We start from the raw sequence: 13,674 nt of genomic DNA, 5'->3' as shown, positions 1-13,674 counted from the left end.
CTATAAATTAACAATCCTGTTATTATTTTGAATATTAATATTATACTACTCTTAAAACAACTATTAATATTATACTACTCTTAAAACAACTCTTATACTTTAACAAAAGATCAAAATATTTTGAGTCATATTAAAAGAAAAAGAAGATGCATAAATCATGATATCAAAAGAAAACTGGTGGGAGAATACCAAAATATTAATGCATCATCTTTATATAATCAATCAATCAATCAAGTCCTGTATATCCCACCGCATAGCACGCTATCGGTAGGGTCAGGGGAGGGTGGGATGTAGGCAAGTCTTTCCTCTATTCGAGAGAATAGAGATGCTGCTTCCAGAGAGACCCCGGCTCATAAAGCTACATACAGGTAATCATAGTAAACATACATCCTACAAGCAAAAGACACTTAGCAATACATAGATAACAAACTACCAAAAAAGCAAGGAATCTGTAACCTATTAAGAAAAGGGCATAAGAAACAAAAAGCAGCATCAAAACAAAAAAAATATTCATAAACAACAAGGATCAAGACTAGCCAACTAGACCCTAAAGATGTTAATAAATGTTTTTTCATCCCAAGCACTAAAACAATGTATAAACGTGCAAAATGAAGTTTATACACCGCTTTAGTGCCTGGGATGACAAAATCAATTATATAAAGATGATGCATGATACTGAGAAAAATATTGGAAGCATATTTGCTTGATAAGTGATAGTAAGGGTATGATGATACGTTACAGATAATAACATTAGTTGGATACAGAGGCTTAAAACCAACCTTAGGTATTTTAACTTTTTCTGGCTAGCATCTTGCTAGTCGGCGATCAACCATTCAAAAGTAGATTTATTTAAAGATTTAATTAATAGGGGGGGCAAGGATTTTCAAATGACATTAGATACAACAAACACAACTGGTGAGAAAAACTTAAAAAATTAATTACTATCTATATATGATGGTTTCAAGATCAAAACTTATTTCTAAACCCCATGTTCCAAACATCAAATAAATAAACATCATTCCATATATTTGCTTGATAAGTGAAAGAGTCAATAATCAGATAGATTTTATTGAAATAAAACATATTTCAAAAATTCAAACATGACACAACAAAACTGATTTAAGTTAAGAAACCTGATTTTGCTCACCTACATTAACCTTTTATCGCCGCCGTCTCATCCGACCCTTTTTCTTATTTTCACTTTCTTTAGGATCCATGTTCGCATCAACACTGCTTTGACTCACCTTCGGGACCCACACTCCGCCCTGAGACGGTTGACTGCCACCTGGCACCTTGGCAGGCCCATTTGGAGGGTTTACAGGCCCATTCTGAGATCCACCCGATTGATTATGGTTCTTCCCACTAGAAGAATTACCACCACTGTTAGATCCACCGCCCTGATGCGGTTGAGCACCACCTGGCACGTTGAGCCCGACTAGAGGGTTTGTGGACCCATTTTTTGGTCCACGTTTCTTCTTACGGTTTTTCCCACCAGATGAATTGCCTCCATTGTTGGAAGCACCACCCGGATCCTGAGTGCCAGCATGCACCTTGGCGGGCCCGGCTGGAGGTTTTACAGGCCCGTTCTGAGATCCATCTGATGGATTATGTGCCTTCCCACTAGAAGAATTACCACCACTGTTGGATCCACCACCATGATGCGGTTGAGTGCCACCTGGGACTTGAAGAGGCCCGTTCTGAGATCCACCTGATGGATTATGTGCCTTCCCACTAAAAGAATTACCAACACTGTTGGATCCACCGCCATGATGCGGTTGAGTGCCACCTGGCACTTGAAGAGGCCCGTTGGGCGCGGGTGGAGGGTTTTTTGGTCCACCTTTCTTCTTACGGTTCTTCCCACCAGATGAATTATTGCCTCCATTGTTGGAAGCACCACCCAGATCCTGAGTGCCAGCTGGCACTTTGGTGGGTCCGTCAGGCCCTTGTGGTTGGCTTACAGGCCCGTTCTGAGATCCACCCGACTGCTTACGGTTTCTACGAGAGGCTTTGCCTCCACTTTGTCCATGAAGCGGTTGAGTGCCACCTGTCACTTTGGTGGGCCCTTGTGACCCATTTGAAGGATTTACAGGCTCACGTATCCATTTACCATTTACCCGCCTAAGAGAAGTTCGCGCAGACTGTGGATCGGTTGTATCATGCGTTCCACGACCCATATTGTTGGACCTGTGTTGAGAGTTCAGCCCATGTGGACTTATCAAGGGCACAGTATGATATCCACCTGACGGATTATTATTGGCCCGTTGGGCTTGGAAACGTGGGAAAGCAACAGATGGGTTTGGCTTTGTTAAGCTGTTGAGCACGAGCTTACGGGACGCCTCACGTAACTGGTCCCCACAAATAGAGCCAGGTGGGTTCTTGTGCCTATTTTCTTTATTAATATTATAAGACAAATTCCTGAATCAAAAGTTTAAGTCAGATAAAGGTTAAAAATAAACTAGTCAAACTCGACAATTAAAACAAACCAACCCGAGCGTACCTTCTGTTTTCTAAGGGTTTGAACGTTTTACCCTCGTGCCATAAAGCAGGTGCGGGTTTCAAATCAGACAATGAAACAGTCTGCGAAACAAAAACGTTCAAATTCCAAAATTATTACAAAGATTTATATATTAGGTTAGATTGTTAACACAAGTATATTATTGTTTTACCTTATTTGGCAAATTAATTCCCGCTGGAGGACGAGCAATGTGTTGTTGAGGATCTGGAAGGTGGTATATTGCAGTACTGAAAGTTTAAACATCAGTCAATACCAAAAAGAACAAATATAAAGAATTAATATATAGCAATGAATACAATAGCTTACATGACTTGATTGTTGGTTATATTGTCCATTCCCGCAATCGGTGATCTAAAAGTTTTAGGACACAGGTCACCCGCAGGAGAAATATAGCCGTTCATTCCACCACTGCAAATAACAAATTAAATTTTATAAATAAAAAGTTGTTCATAAGTCAAAACAGCCACTAATTAAACAATGTATGTAGCTAAAATGAAATTGATCAATTGTGTATTTCAGATGTTTATTTTGAAAGTTATTACTAAAGGTCATTTGGCTCAATGGTATCTGGGTGTGTGAAGGTCGGAGATTCAAATCCCACGGTATGCGAGTTAGGTGGATTCAAGAGTTGAGTATTACTACTTCAAATAGAAAATGTCTTCTTATGCGATACTGAAAATTAGATAGAAATAGCGAAAAGTAATTTATTTGAGCACGAAACTTTGACCAAAGTTTCTTTGTTGATTGATAATTTGATTAGTACACATTTAAGCCTAACTTTTTGCAATAGTAAAACCAAAACAGAACCAAAAAATCAGTTTTTAGAAAAGCATAAACCAAACCATCGGTTTTGTTACTGGGTTCGCTTAATTCCATTAGGTTATGAGTACAAACCTTGCATCAGGATTGATTGGTTCCTTAATTTCAGCCCAATCATTTGCCGACAGTTTGTTAGCACGTTCATATAAAGCAGCAATGTATGATGATAACTTATGTGATAACGCCACAAAAAGCATATTATTTGACCTACTATTTCTCCTCCTTTGTTCCTCCTTCAAAAACCAAAAATACACTTGAAACTAAAAAAATAAAATCTTTAATTTTATATGATGTAATTAAAGCATTAATAATCACCATACTGTTAAAGTATGTTCAAGTTTTTCCACCTCAGCGAGAAGACAAGTTTCATCAATAAATGGCAAAAGTGCAATACCCTAAAAACAATAATCACATTAAAAAGTAACATATTATATAAGATGTATAAATACTATAAAAGGTAAAAAATAGTTTTATAATAAAAGACTATATAAACAATGAGACAAACCTGCCAATCAAACCGCTTCCCATTCATGTCAATTTCAAAATCTGAGAACCGATAAAAAAACGTAAATATACAAATGTGAAACATTAATATCTTTATATTTTATGCACAAGAAATATATTTACCTGTTGGGTAAAAATCGATAATAGGTGAGTTTGGATCGATCATCAGTTTTCTGTATTGCTCAGGAAGCGCGTGCGCACTGCAAAACTAACTTCTCAATTAATATAAAAATAAAATTTCTATAATTAACGATAACAAGATATAAAGAGAACATAGCACAACCTTGCAGCAGGGAAAACCCCTAATAACTGATCGAATGGTTTAAATGGTGTACCGAGTTCAAAGCTTATGTTTAATTTACTAAGATCTTTGAGATCAGAAGCAAATGGAGCATAGTGGTACGGATAAAACCTGGAAAATATAAATGAAACTTTTAAAAATCACAGAATAACTAAATATTTAAAACAAAAGAAGGGGGGAGGAGGGAGGGGGAGGTACCATGTCCAGGAACAAACACCTTGATAGTAATAATGCATCACCCAACATAGGCCTTCTGTGTATTTTAAAACCTATAACGAATTGTATTAAAAAATAGATATTTCATTACATTAGTTTAAATTAATAATTTTTTTATTGCTATGATTGATGTTGGTAGAGATATTATCGGTGCTGAACGAGTCGCATTCGTGGGTTAGCAGGCAGAATACAAAAAATTAGGAATGCCAAAAAAAGAACTTCGGGTTGACAGGAACTCGACCCGTAGTAAAAAAAATGGCTTTTTAATACAGATTACAACAAAAAGAATACAAACATACTAGAAACGATTACAATTAACTATAAGAAATTCATGTCAATTTCCCTTTTAAAAAATTTTCATAGAATACCTAATAATTTTAAAGTTATAGCATAAAAACATAATATATAACATATTAGCTGTCAAAGCGCCAAGTCAACCCGAACCTAACACGTTTAAGTGAATTGCTTTTTTAATATTATTTACACTAAAAATAACAATGGATGTAAGAAAGCTACGATTAATAATAAAATAAATAAATAAACAAAAAATTGGCGTCAACTTCTCTTTTAAATTTTAGATTTTGGCATTAATTATCTAATCGTTGTAAGTTATAACATAAAAACATAACCTCATAAAACAATAATAAACCGGCCAACCTGCTATGTCAACCGAACCCAACAGTTTTAGCCAAGATGTTTGTGGGTTTGACCCAAACTGACCCAAACCCACAAATTTCGTGTTGTGTTGGGTCTCTCTTGTTTTCATGGTGTGTCGTAAATATTGAAACAGTTATTGATACACAAAGAAACGATTTAAAAAACTTACAATATCTCTCCTTATAGCTTCAAGCTCCTCTGGTGTTTTGGCTGAAAACTTCTCTTCATAATACCGTTCCTTCCACCCAGGAGACCCCAGTTTAATCTGCCCACAAAATATAATTTTTAATAAAACATATTGCATTCGTTCAAAAAGATTATAACAGTTCATTTAAGGTGACGACCACTACTTATACAACACAACAAAAATTATTAAATAGATGATCACAATCAAAGTATAACCTTATCTTCCTCTTGCTCATCAGAGTTAAAAACATCAGACTTATCACGAAGAACAGTCTTCAACTTTAACATTAATTCTTCTTTGTTCTCGAGTGCCTAAATACAAACAACATATTAAACATTTAATATTTCACGTTAACATATGACAAGTTTTGAAGTGCCCAACAAGCAAATGAGTAGAAATAAAAAAATTCACACCGGTATTCAAATGAAAACAACCTTTAAAATCGTTTAATTCAAATTACTTTGAATATATTGTTATTGTAATACTAATGTTATATGAAGCATCTAATGTAAAAACAATCTCCGAAGCATTATGGGTACGCAGGTAAATTTAGGTTATGCTCCTTAACGAATACAAACTAACTTATAACTGTTAGTTAAAATAAAACCAGGTCTAAATTCAAACAAAAAGGTACACAAAATAAAGAAAATCTTCAAAACTCTTTTATTGCAAATATTAGATTAATTGTAATGAATACCTAGAGTTGTAAAAGAGCGGAGCCAAACCAGGGTGATCTCAAGCTCGGCTCGTTTTCCATCCATACCAAGCTGGCCTGGCTCATTTACTTAATGAGCTAAAATGTTGAGCTCGGCTCATCAAAAGCTCAAGCCAACCCGTTTACTTTTAAAATTTTAAAATATTATTTACAAACTGACTTATAATTTTGGGTTATAATAATTTTTATATATCAGAATTTGGAATTTACTTTTAAAGAGCAAAACTAGAAACCGAGCCACTCAACTCAGCTCGTAAATACACCAAGATGTTACCCACCCCGCCCGTTTTGCCCCTCAAATTCTTCATTCCAAAATAGCTCAAACGACATTAATAAAGAAAAATGCGTACTTCATTTTCAATACTACTTTCTGCTTCCACAACAGCAGCTCCAGAATCCAACCGTGCAACTTTTTTAGCCCGAGTACTGCCTTGTAGATCATCAGATTGCAGCTGCCTTTTGCTCTTGATATCAAGTGCAGATAAATCTTCAGTAGCATGCGTAATTTGGTACTCGTTTTTCTTAGGCGTTTGTTGGAATGGTGAAGAGGTGTGGTTTGTAGCAAGGCGGGACCCATGAAACCCACGAACGGGAACCAGTGACTCGGGTTCGACCGGTGGTGCACCATTGTATCCTCCTCTTCTGGCTTGAGCCCTATCTTGTCTGTCGACTCTGGCCCTCTCATCTTGTCTCTGAAAAGAACATTGGCCAATTGTTTAATGAAGAAAAATATTAGCAAAGTGATTAGGTTCACTTTAGTTGACCTATAACATGCTTTTGGTTGACCTGTTTAACTCGTTTAATTAATCATGTCGACCCGCCAACCTTGTTTAACTAAAACATCAACCCACTAACCCGTTTATGACCCACTTAGCCAATTTTTTTACAACCCTCTTAACGCGTTTACAACTTGATTATTACCCACCAACCTGTCAACCTGTTTGACACGTGTAGATAAATGGATTAATCGGATCGTGCTCGGGTTACACGATTTTAAGTGAGTGTGACTTCAGGTTGATGTTTTTTAACATGAAAAAAAATATTGATGGCGTTCGGTGACACAACTCACGCAACTTTTGGTAGGCCCATTTTGGTAGCTAATTAACTATGGTAAGTAGGTAACTAACTAACCATTAAGATTAAAAGGACAATATTTACGTTTTGGCATAAAGCAATATAGAGAAAGTTGTAAGCATTAGAAATACAGTATTAAAGACTTTCAAGTTTCAACCTGCTTGATTTTAAAGTTTTAACTAATTTTTTTATTTGACCTGTTGGAGACAGAAACAGCCCAAATTGATTCATTTATGGTCAAAATTGCCAGATTCGGTTTTTTATACCATATTCGATTGAGCTCTTTTCTGGAAGATGCTGTCCTCGTATGATCCAACTGCCTGAATAAAATGCTCTACTCTGCTAAGATCTGGCTGTGATAACAAAAACAGTGTCAAAGTCAAAGTCAAAGTCAAAGCAACCAAAGTTAATTCAAAAGCCAAAGTTTGATCAAATTACCTTGCTTGAATTAGTCAAATACCCGCCCATAGCCCTAAACTCTTTCTTGTATACTGCAAACAGTAAATTAATCACACCCTGAAAAAGCACATGTTAAAAACTTAATAAAATACAAAATATAATAAGTACACGAGTGAATAAACGCAAAACTGATGAAACATACCTCACGAATTTCTAAAGTAGGCATGTGTGGTAGAAAATCATTTCCAACAAAGAAACATATAAATACAAAATCATCAACAATTCGTTCAAAATCAATATCATGGCCCGGAATCTTCATCTCATATTCCAGGTACTCTCTAAGAGTCCATATGTTGAGGAACTGCAAAACCATATCCCAATTTCTCCATATTATGATATTTTAAACTATGTGATTCCCATTTAAATTACGAATAGCATTATTGTTAAGGGTGTGCAGTTTGGGCTCAATCCAAACCAAAAACTCAGTTTTTGGTTTAAAAAACCCGTCAGTTTTGAGTTTCGTTTTTCACAACGAGTTTGGCTCAGTTTTGCTATTTGGACTAGAAACTTTTGGGCTGAAAATAGGCCCAAACTAATAAAGTTAAATTAGAAATTTTTGAACCAAAAAGTTGGCCCGAAATAATGAATTTGGAGTTGAAACTTTGAGCTTAATTTCTTCTGTTAACTAATAACTAAATGATTCTTAAACATTTGAACCTAAAACTTCTGAGCTCCGTATATTATCTTTTTAAAAATTACTTAACATTCAAAAATAAAAGATATAATCCATAAATTCAATGCCAAAGTAATTTTTTCAGTTTTCAAGGGTTCAGTTCGGTTATATAAGTCTCCATTTTTACGGTTCAGTTCAGTGTTTTTGTTTTCGATAAATGCAAAACCGAACCAAACTTTGGTTATCATTTCAGTTTATAAAATAACATAAAACCAAACCGTAAGTTATGAGCTGAATTGTGTTGTTTCGGTTTCAGTTATGTCAGTTATTTTAGTGTCATGCACAACCCTAATTATTATATAACTTACGTACCTGATATGCTGGCTTCTTAGGACCCGCATCACCGCTTGCATCATCAAATTCTCCCGCCTTCCGTTTTACCTTTCCTTCACACTTCGCTGCGATATGACCCACTTGACCACAAAGAAAACATTTATCTTTTTGTCCTGGAAAAGATATAACCTTAAACAAAAAACATGTGTTAGATGTTGCAATTTTCATGGGATATAAGCCAACTTTTGTAAGAGTTTCTGTAACTAACAAAAAGTTGAACACTTACTTCTCTGAGTATTGAAAAATGAACCTCATGGGTAGCCAACGCTAACATTATCAAATCTGCATCCTGTAATTTGACAACAATATCAATTTTCCTTAACTTGAAACTGAAAAAAAAAACTAATAAGAACAGCTGACTTGTAGTCTTGTACAACTTAAAGGTGATAATTTTGGCCCATTTACAAAGGATGGGTTCGCATAGAGGATTGCATCAGTCTGTTTTGAACTCACACAAAATTTCAGTTTTTTGGTTTTCACAATGGGGTCGCTTTTCCTTTGGTTTTTTTTAATTTGACGTTTGGACTTGAAACTTTTGGACAAAGAAATTGTCCAGCCTAATTGTTTTTTGTTAACTACCATTTGGTCCAGCCTGATTATTACACATTTGGGCCTAAATTCTTTAAGCTAACACCATTCATTAACTTTTTTATAAATTGCTAAACATTCAAAAATAAAATTTATAATACATAAAATTCAATTATAAAAGTCGGTTTTATGGTTCTAAATACTTGCAAAACCAAACCAAAAACTTGGTGTTTAATAAAATATAGAACCAAACTGTCGGTTTTGGGTTAGGCTCTGTTATTTCAGTTCGCTTATGTTGGTTGTTTTGGTTACGTGTCAGTTATTTCTGTTTCATGCACACCCCAGGAATTGGGTTACAACTTATCCCTATTCCATAACAGGCTAAAAGACTATAATTAATATATAAAGTTATCACAAAGGGTTCAAAACTCTACCAAAGCTACTTTAATTCAAAAACATAGATTCTTATTGATATAATATAAGTTATATAACATCTGTAATCAAATGACAGATTAATTAAGTATAATGAATTAAAAACTTGAACGAACAGATGACTATACCAAACCATATAAGCAATGACGAGTGTTAGGATCAAAATTAGGCCGATTTCGTTGAAGCCGAATGTACGACATAATTTTATGTTCTCCTTCGCCAGGAACATTTGCATCAGAAAGCATAACCTTCATACAAATCACAAAACGTTAAAAAAAAAGACAACATTTATAAACATCAATAATAAACCAAAACCTTGAATAAACAACAATACCTTTATAGATTTCCATCCGGGATCATTATTTAATCTTTTGTGAATATAATATTGTAAAGCAGTTGATAAAACGTCCATGAATTCGGTTCCAGGAGTAATGACATTAGAATCAAAAGTTTGCGATTCTTGCTTTGGTGGAAGCTTTCTGCCTTCTTTCTCAAACTCTTCCCGCAGCTTTTGTTCTTCAGCAGCCTAAAAAACATATTTCATGAACTTTTATTTTATTCCAACCCGCTTTTGTAAAAGAAAAATTCATTTTGGTTATGTTTCATATGAAACGGGTCAAATAAATAAAATAGGTACAAAAGAGAAAAATGTTAACGAATGCAGTAACCTCCCAAAGAATACTTGAATGTTCACAGCTAATAAGTCATTTATTTACTAAAACTAGATCTTATTTAGTGATAGCTTTTGCAATTATAAAATTTATTACTATTTAGAAAATTGATGAAACCAATTATTAATTGACTTATATACGTTTAAAAATCAAAGAATTGGTATATAACATGCTCGTTTAGACTCACAAGCCAACTCAAGCTTGATAAGTGAAGCCAGGGCCAAAGCTCAGACTCATTTATTAAACAAGCTCATTTTTAAGTTCGAGCTCGTTTAAGCTCGGCTTGTATCAAGCTTTTAGCAAGCCGATCTCTCAAGTAGCTCACGAGTGGCTTGGCTCGTTTACACCCTTAGTAATTCCCAACCTGTTGACCAGCCCATTTTGACCCCACTAATCAAGAACATAAGAAAGGTACATACCGCCTCGGCTGCTGATTTAGCTGCTCTAAAACGCCTAGACCGCTGTTGATTCATTTTTGCTCTCGGGGCAACACCATCTAAAACATATTGAAAAGTAAGAAAACAAACAAGTAAAATCCCACTGATAGCAAACCAGTTAAACTCAGAAAAGAATCACGGTTGATAATAAATTACCAATAGCCATGAAAAGCAGCTTTCGTGGTCGAACCATGACAAAAAGGCGGTCTATATAGTCAAACATGCATTGAAACACCTCATCAAAAGAGGTTGGAGAAGGCTGTATATATAAAAGATCAAAATAAGATCATAAGATGTGGCGCCATAGAACAACAGCTTGTAAGAGCATAGCTTATCAAAAACTAATTCTTTTATGTTTCCTAAGCAATGTTTTGTTAAAAGCTTGTTCTTATTCAGGAAAAATACTTGACCGATATTTGAGAAATCGGTTATCTCAGTGAGATATATCGGTGGGGATATCAGCATACTCACCTACCATTAACAAGTTAACATTTTGCAACTTACAAAACACTAACAATTGTAGCAAGTAGAAACTGATTTACGTCTTAAACACTAACATTCAATCATACCCAGTAAAATCCCACCAACAGCAAAGCTATAGGTAGGGTCTGGGGAGGGTGGGATGTAGGCACACCGTACCTCTATCCAAAGGAATAAAGAGGTGGCTTCCAGAGAGACCCTCGGCTCTAAGTACATGTGGATGAAGCAAAATAAAGGAAATCAAAGTTTAACAGTTATACGCTGTGGTTTTGACAACTCGAGAACTGCCGTCATAATGACAGGATTATGGTGTTGAAATTAGTACTAGGAGAGGAAGTAGTGGCAGGATTATGTTTAATGTTTAAACACTAACATTAAACATTAAAAATAAAATTAAGAGATAATACCAATGTCGGTCAGTTTGGCACCGATAATTTACCAAGGGACCGATAACCAATATATCTTCTTATGCATAGATGACAATAGAAGTAACAAATAACATATTGAAAATATCAAAAGCAATGACAATAGCAAATAATAAAAACTTGGAACATTATTGAAATCAGCAAATGAAAGGAACAACAAATATATATATATATTGTTACCCTATCTTCAGGATGGAAGCAGGGATGAATAATCCCGTTCATATCAAGATACAAATTATCATACTCGATGCAATTAGGGTTAGCTTTGCTCGTATCAACGGGGATCTTAACGCCGTTAATTTCCACGCCTTCTTCCTCAACCACGTCCACCACCACCATCGGATACTTCTCCGCCAACCACCGGTAAAACGACGGAACGCCCATCGCCTGTTCAATTAATTAAACCCTAATAAATAATTACCCTTTGGATGCAAATGTTTATTTTGTGAAACAACGGAAACAGAAAGAGGAAGAGCAATATTATTACTTATTAGGGCAGAGGGATTATTTTAATCTTTAGGACGAATTTACCCTTGCTATGTGCACCAGGTGAGCCCGAACTTGATTTGAATCTTTAGGACGATTTAGTGAGTTTGTCTGGTGGATAGTTTCTTATACCTTCAGGGTCGGCCCGTTTACTATTTATTAATTAAAATTAAATTTTATATATTTTTTTCAATTATAATTTTACATATATATAATATATAATAGGTTACTGACTCGTGGGCGCCATGGGTGGAAAAATATAAATCATGTAACATCCACATATAATATGAAAGTGGAAAACATAATGTCATATATACATGTGGAGACGACAACATGATATATAATTGTTAATAATACCGGTAACAGAAGAAAAATTTATTAAAAATAACATTCAACGAAAATAACATTCATTTTACAATTATAAATTACTAAATAGTTTCTTATCAACCACATTTGTAGTTTTATTTGTAAGTTTACCTTCTTTGTCTGATATAAACATTTTAGCACCGTCTCTACTCTTCACTTGTGATAAAACCACATATAGTTGACCATGTGTAAACAACGGTTCTCGCAGGTATATGTCAACTCTTGCTAGTGATTGGCATTGACTTTTATTAATGGTCATTGCAAAACAAACCGCAACAGGAAACTGTCTTCGTTTCAGTTTGAATGGCAGTTTCTTATATGAAGGAGTTAGACCACTACGAGTTATATAAGTGTGAAACCCAATGTTAGTACCTGAAATAACTTTTACTTCTATAAAACGCCTCCCCAAGTTAATTACTTGTAATCTGGTTTCGTTGCATAAATCGTTCTTCTGATCAATATTCCTTAATAACATTATTGGCACACCAACTTTTACTATCAATCTATGATTAGGCGTACCAGACATATTTAAACCATTTGGAAAATCCGTTGAGTGTAATGCTGGATCGAAACCAGAACCAACACTATCAGACTTGTCGATATTATCAGAACTGAGATATCCAACTTCTTTCTCTGGGAAACAAAGACAAAAATCTGTCATTAATATCTTGGACAACCTCATTTAAAGGTGCAAATATGACCCTTTCTTGAAAATATGAAATATAATTAAAATTTTCTAATAATGTTGGATATACAAAATCAATCAAATCAGAAATAAGATCGGATGAATCACCAATCAAAAGATCATCTGGTATATATATAATGGCGTTACCGGCATTATCACTGCCAAGTTTTCCTTCACCAAGCTCTAACAACAATTCGGAAAATCTACTGGTTTCTTCCAAATCTGATGCTGACATCTGACCGTTAACCTCATATTTTTTGTTAACCCAAGAACCTTGCATTTGGACCAAATGTAGGATGAACTAAGTGAAGCATTAACAATATCACTACGTGATCCATTTTGTACTACTGGTATGATTTGTCTAAAATCACCCCCAAAAACAATAACTTCCCCCCCCCCCCAAATGGATTTTCACAATTGTTACGGTTACCACTTTTTAAAACATCTTTTAAAGTCTTATCCAAGACTTCAAAAAGCATGTTTATGTATCATAGGAGCCTCGTTCTAGATAATCAGATCAGTTTTCTTCATTAATGTAACATCCCGAAATTTCAAAGTGATATTAATTATATTACTTACTAATAGAGGGAAAGTTTACTCGGTTTGTCAGGAAACAAATAATAGAGTAAGAGTTGGTATGAGTCGGGCTAGTGTTGGATTAATAGAGACGGGTTAAATGAGAATGGGCCTTAGGTGCATGGGATTTCAGGG

The 13,674-nt window shown here is 35.0% G+C and overlaps 1 protein-coding gene across 1 annotated transcript; it reads right to left on the bottom strand.

The window, feature by feature from the left end:
* Positions 1-1,050: 1,050 nt before the first annotated feature.
* LOC143631239 (5'-3' exoribonuclease 3-like) lies at positions 1,051-11,893 on the bottom strand. Its single transcript, XM_077100060.1, has 23 exons — positions 11,607-11,893; positions 10,678-10,780; positions 10,504-10,580; positions 9,748-9,939; positions 9,542-9,661; positions 8,680-8,742; positions 8,433-8,582; positions 7,590-7,748; positions 7,427-7,504; positions 7,255-7,341; positions 6,265-6,594; positions 5,415-5,510; positions 5,182-5,277; positions 4,338-4,408; positions 4,122-4,250; positions 3,962-4,038; positions 3,840-3,880; positions 3,655-3,729; positions 3,410-3,567; positions 2,822-2,923; positions 2,667-2,742; positions 2,498-2,577; positions 1,051-2,415 (listed from the first exon to the last, which is right to left on the bottom strand). The coding sequence occupies exons 1-23, from the start codon at positions 11,808-11,810 to the stop codon at positions 1,161-1,163; spliced, it is 3,819 nt and encodes a 1,272-aa protein (XP_076956175.1). The 5' UTR covers positions 11,811-11,893; the 3' UTR covers positions 1,051-1,160.
* Between the last annotated feature and the right edge of the window lie 1,781 nt (positions 11,894-13,674).

Source organism: Bidens hawaiensis, unplaced genomic scaffold (assembly GCF_021521415.1).
Source record: "Bidens hawaiensis isolate Kalapana, Puna unplaced genomic scaffold, B.hawaiensis_p1.1 tig00005976_1, whole genome shotgun sequence".
NCBI lineage: Eukaryota > Viridiplantae > Streptophyta > Magnoliopsida > Asterales > Asteraceae > Bidens > Bidens hawaiensis.
This window is presented reverse-complemented; position numbering and strand designations above follow the sequence as displayed.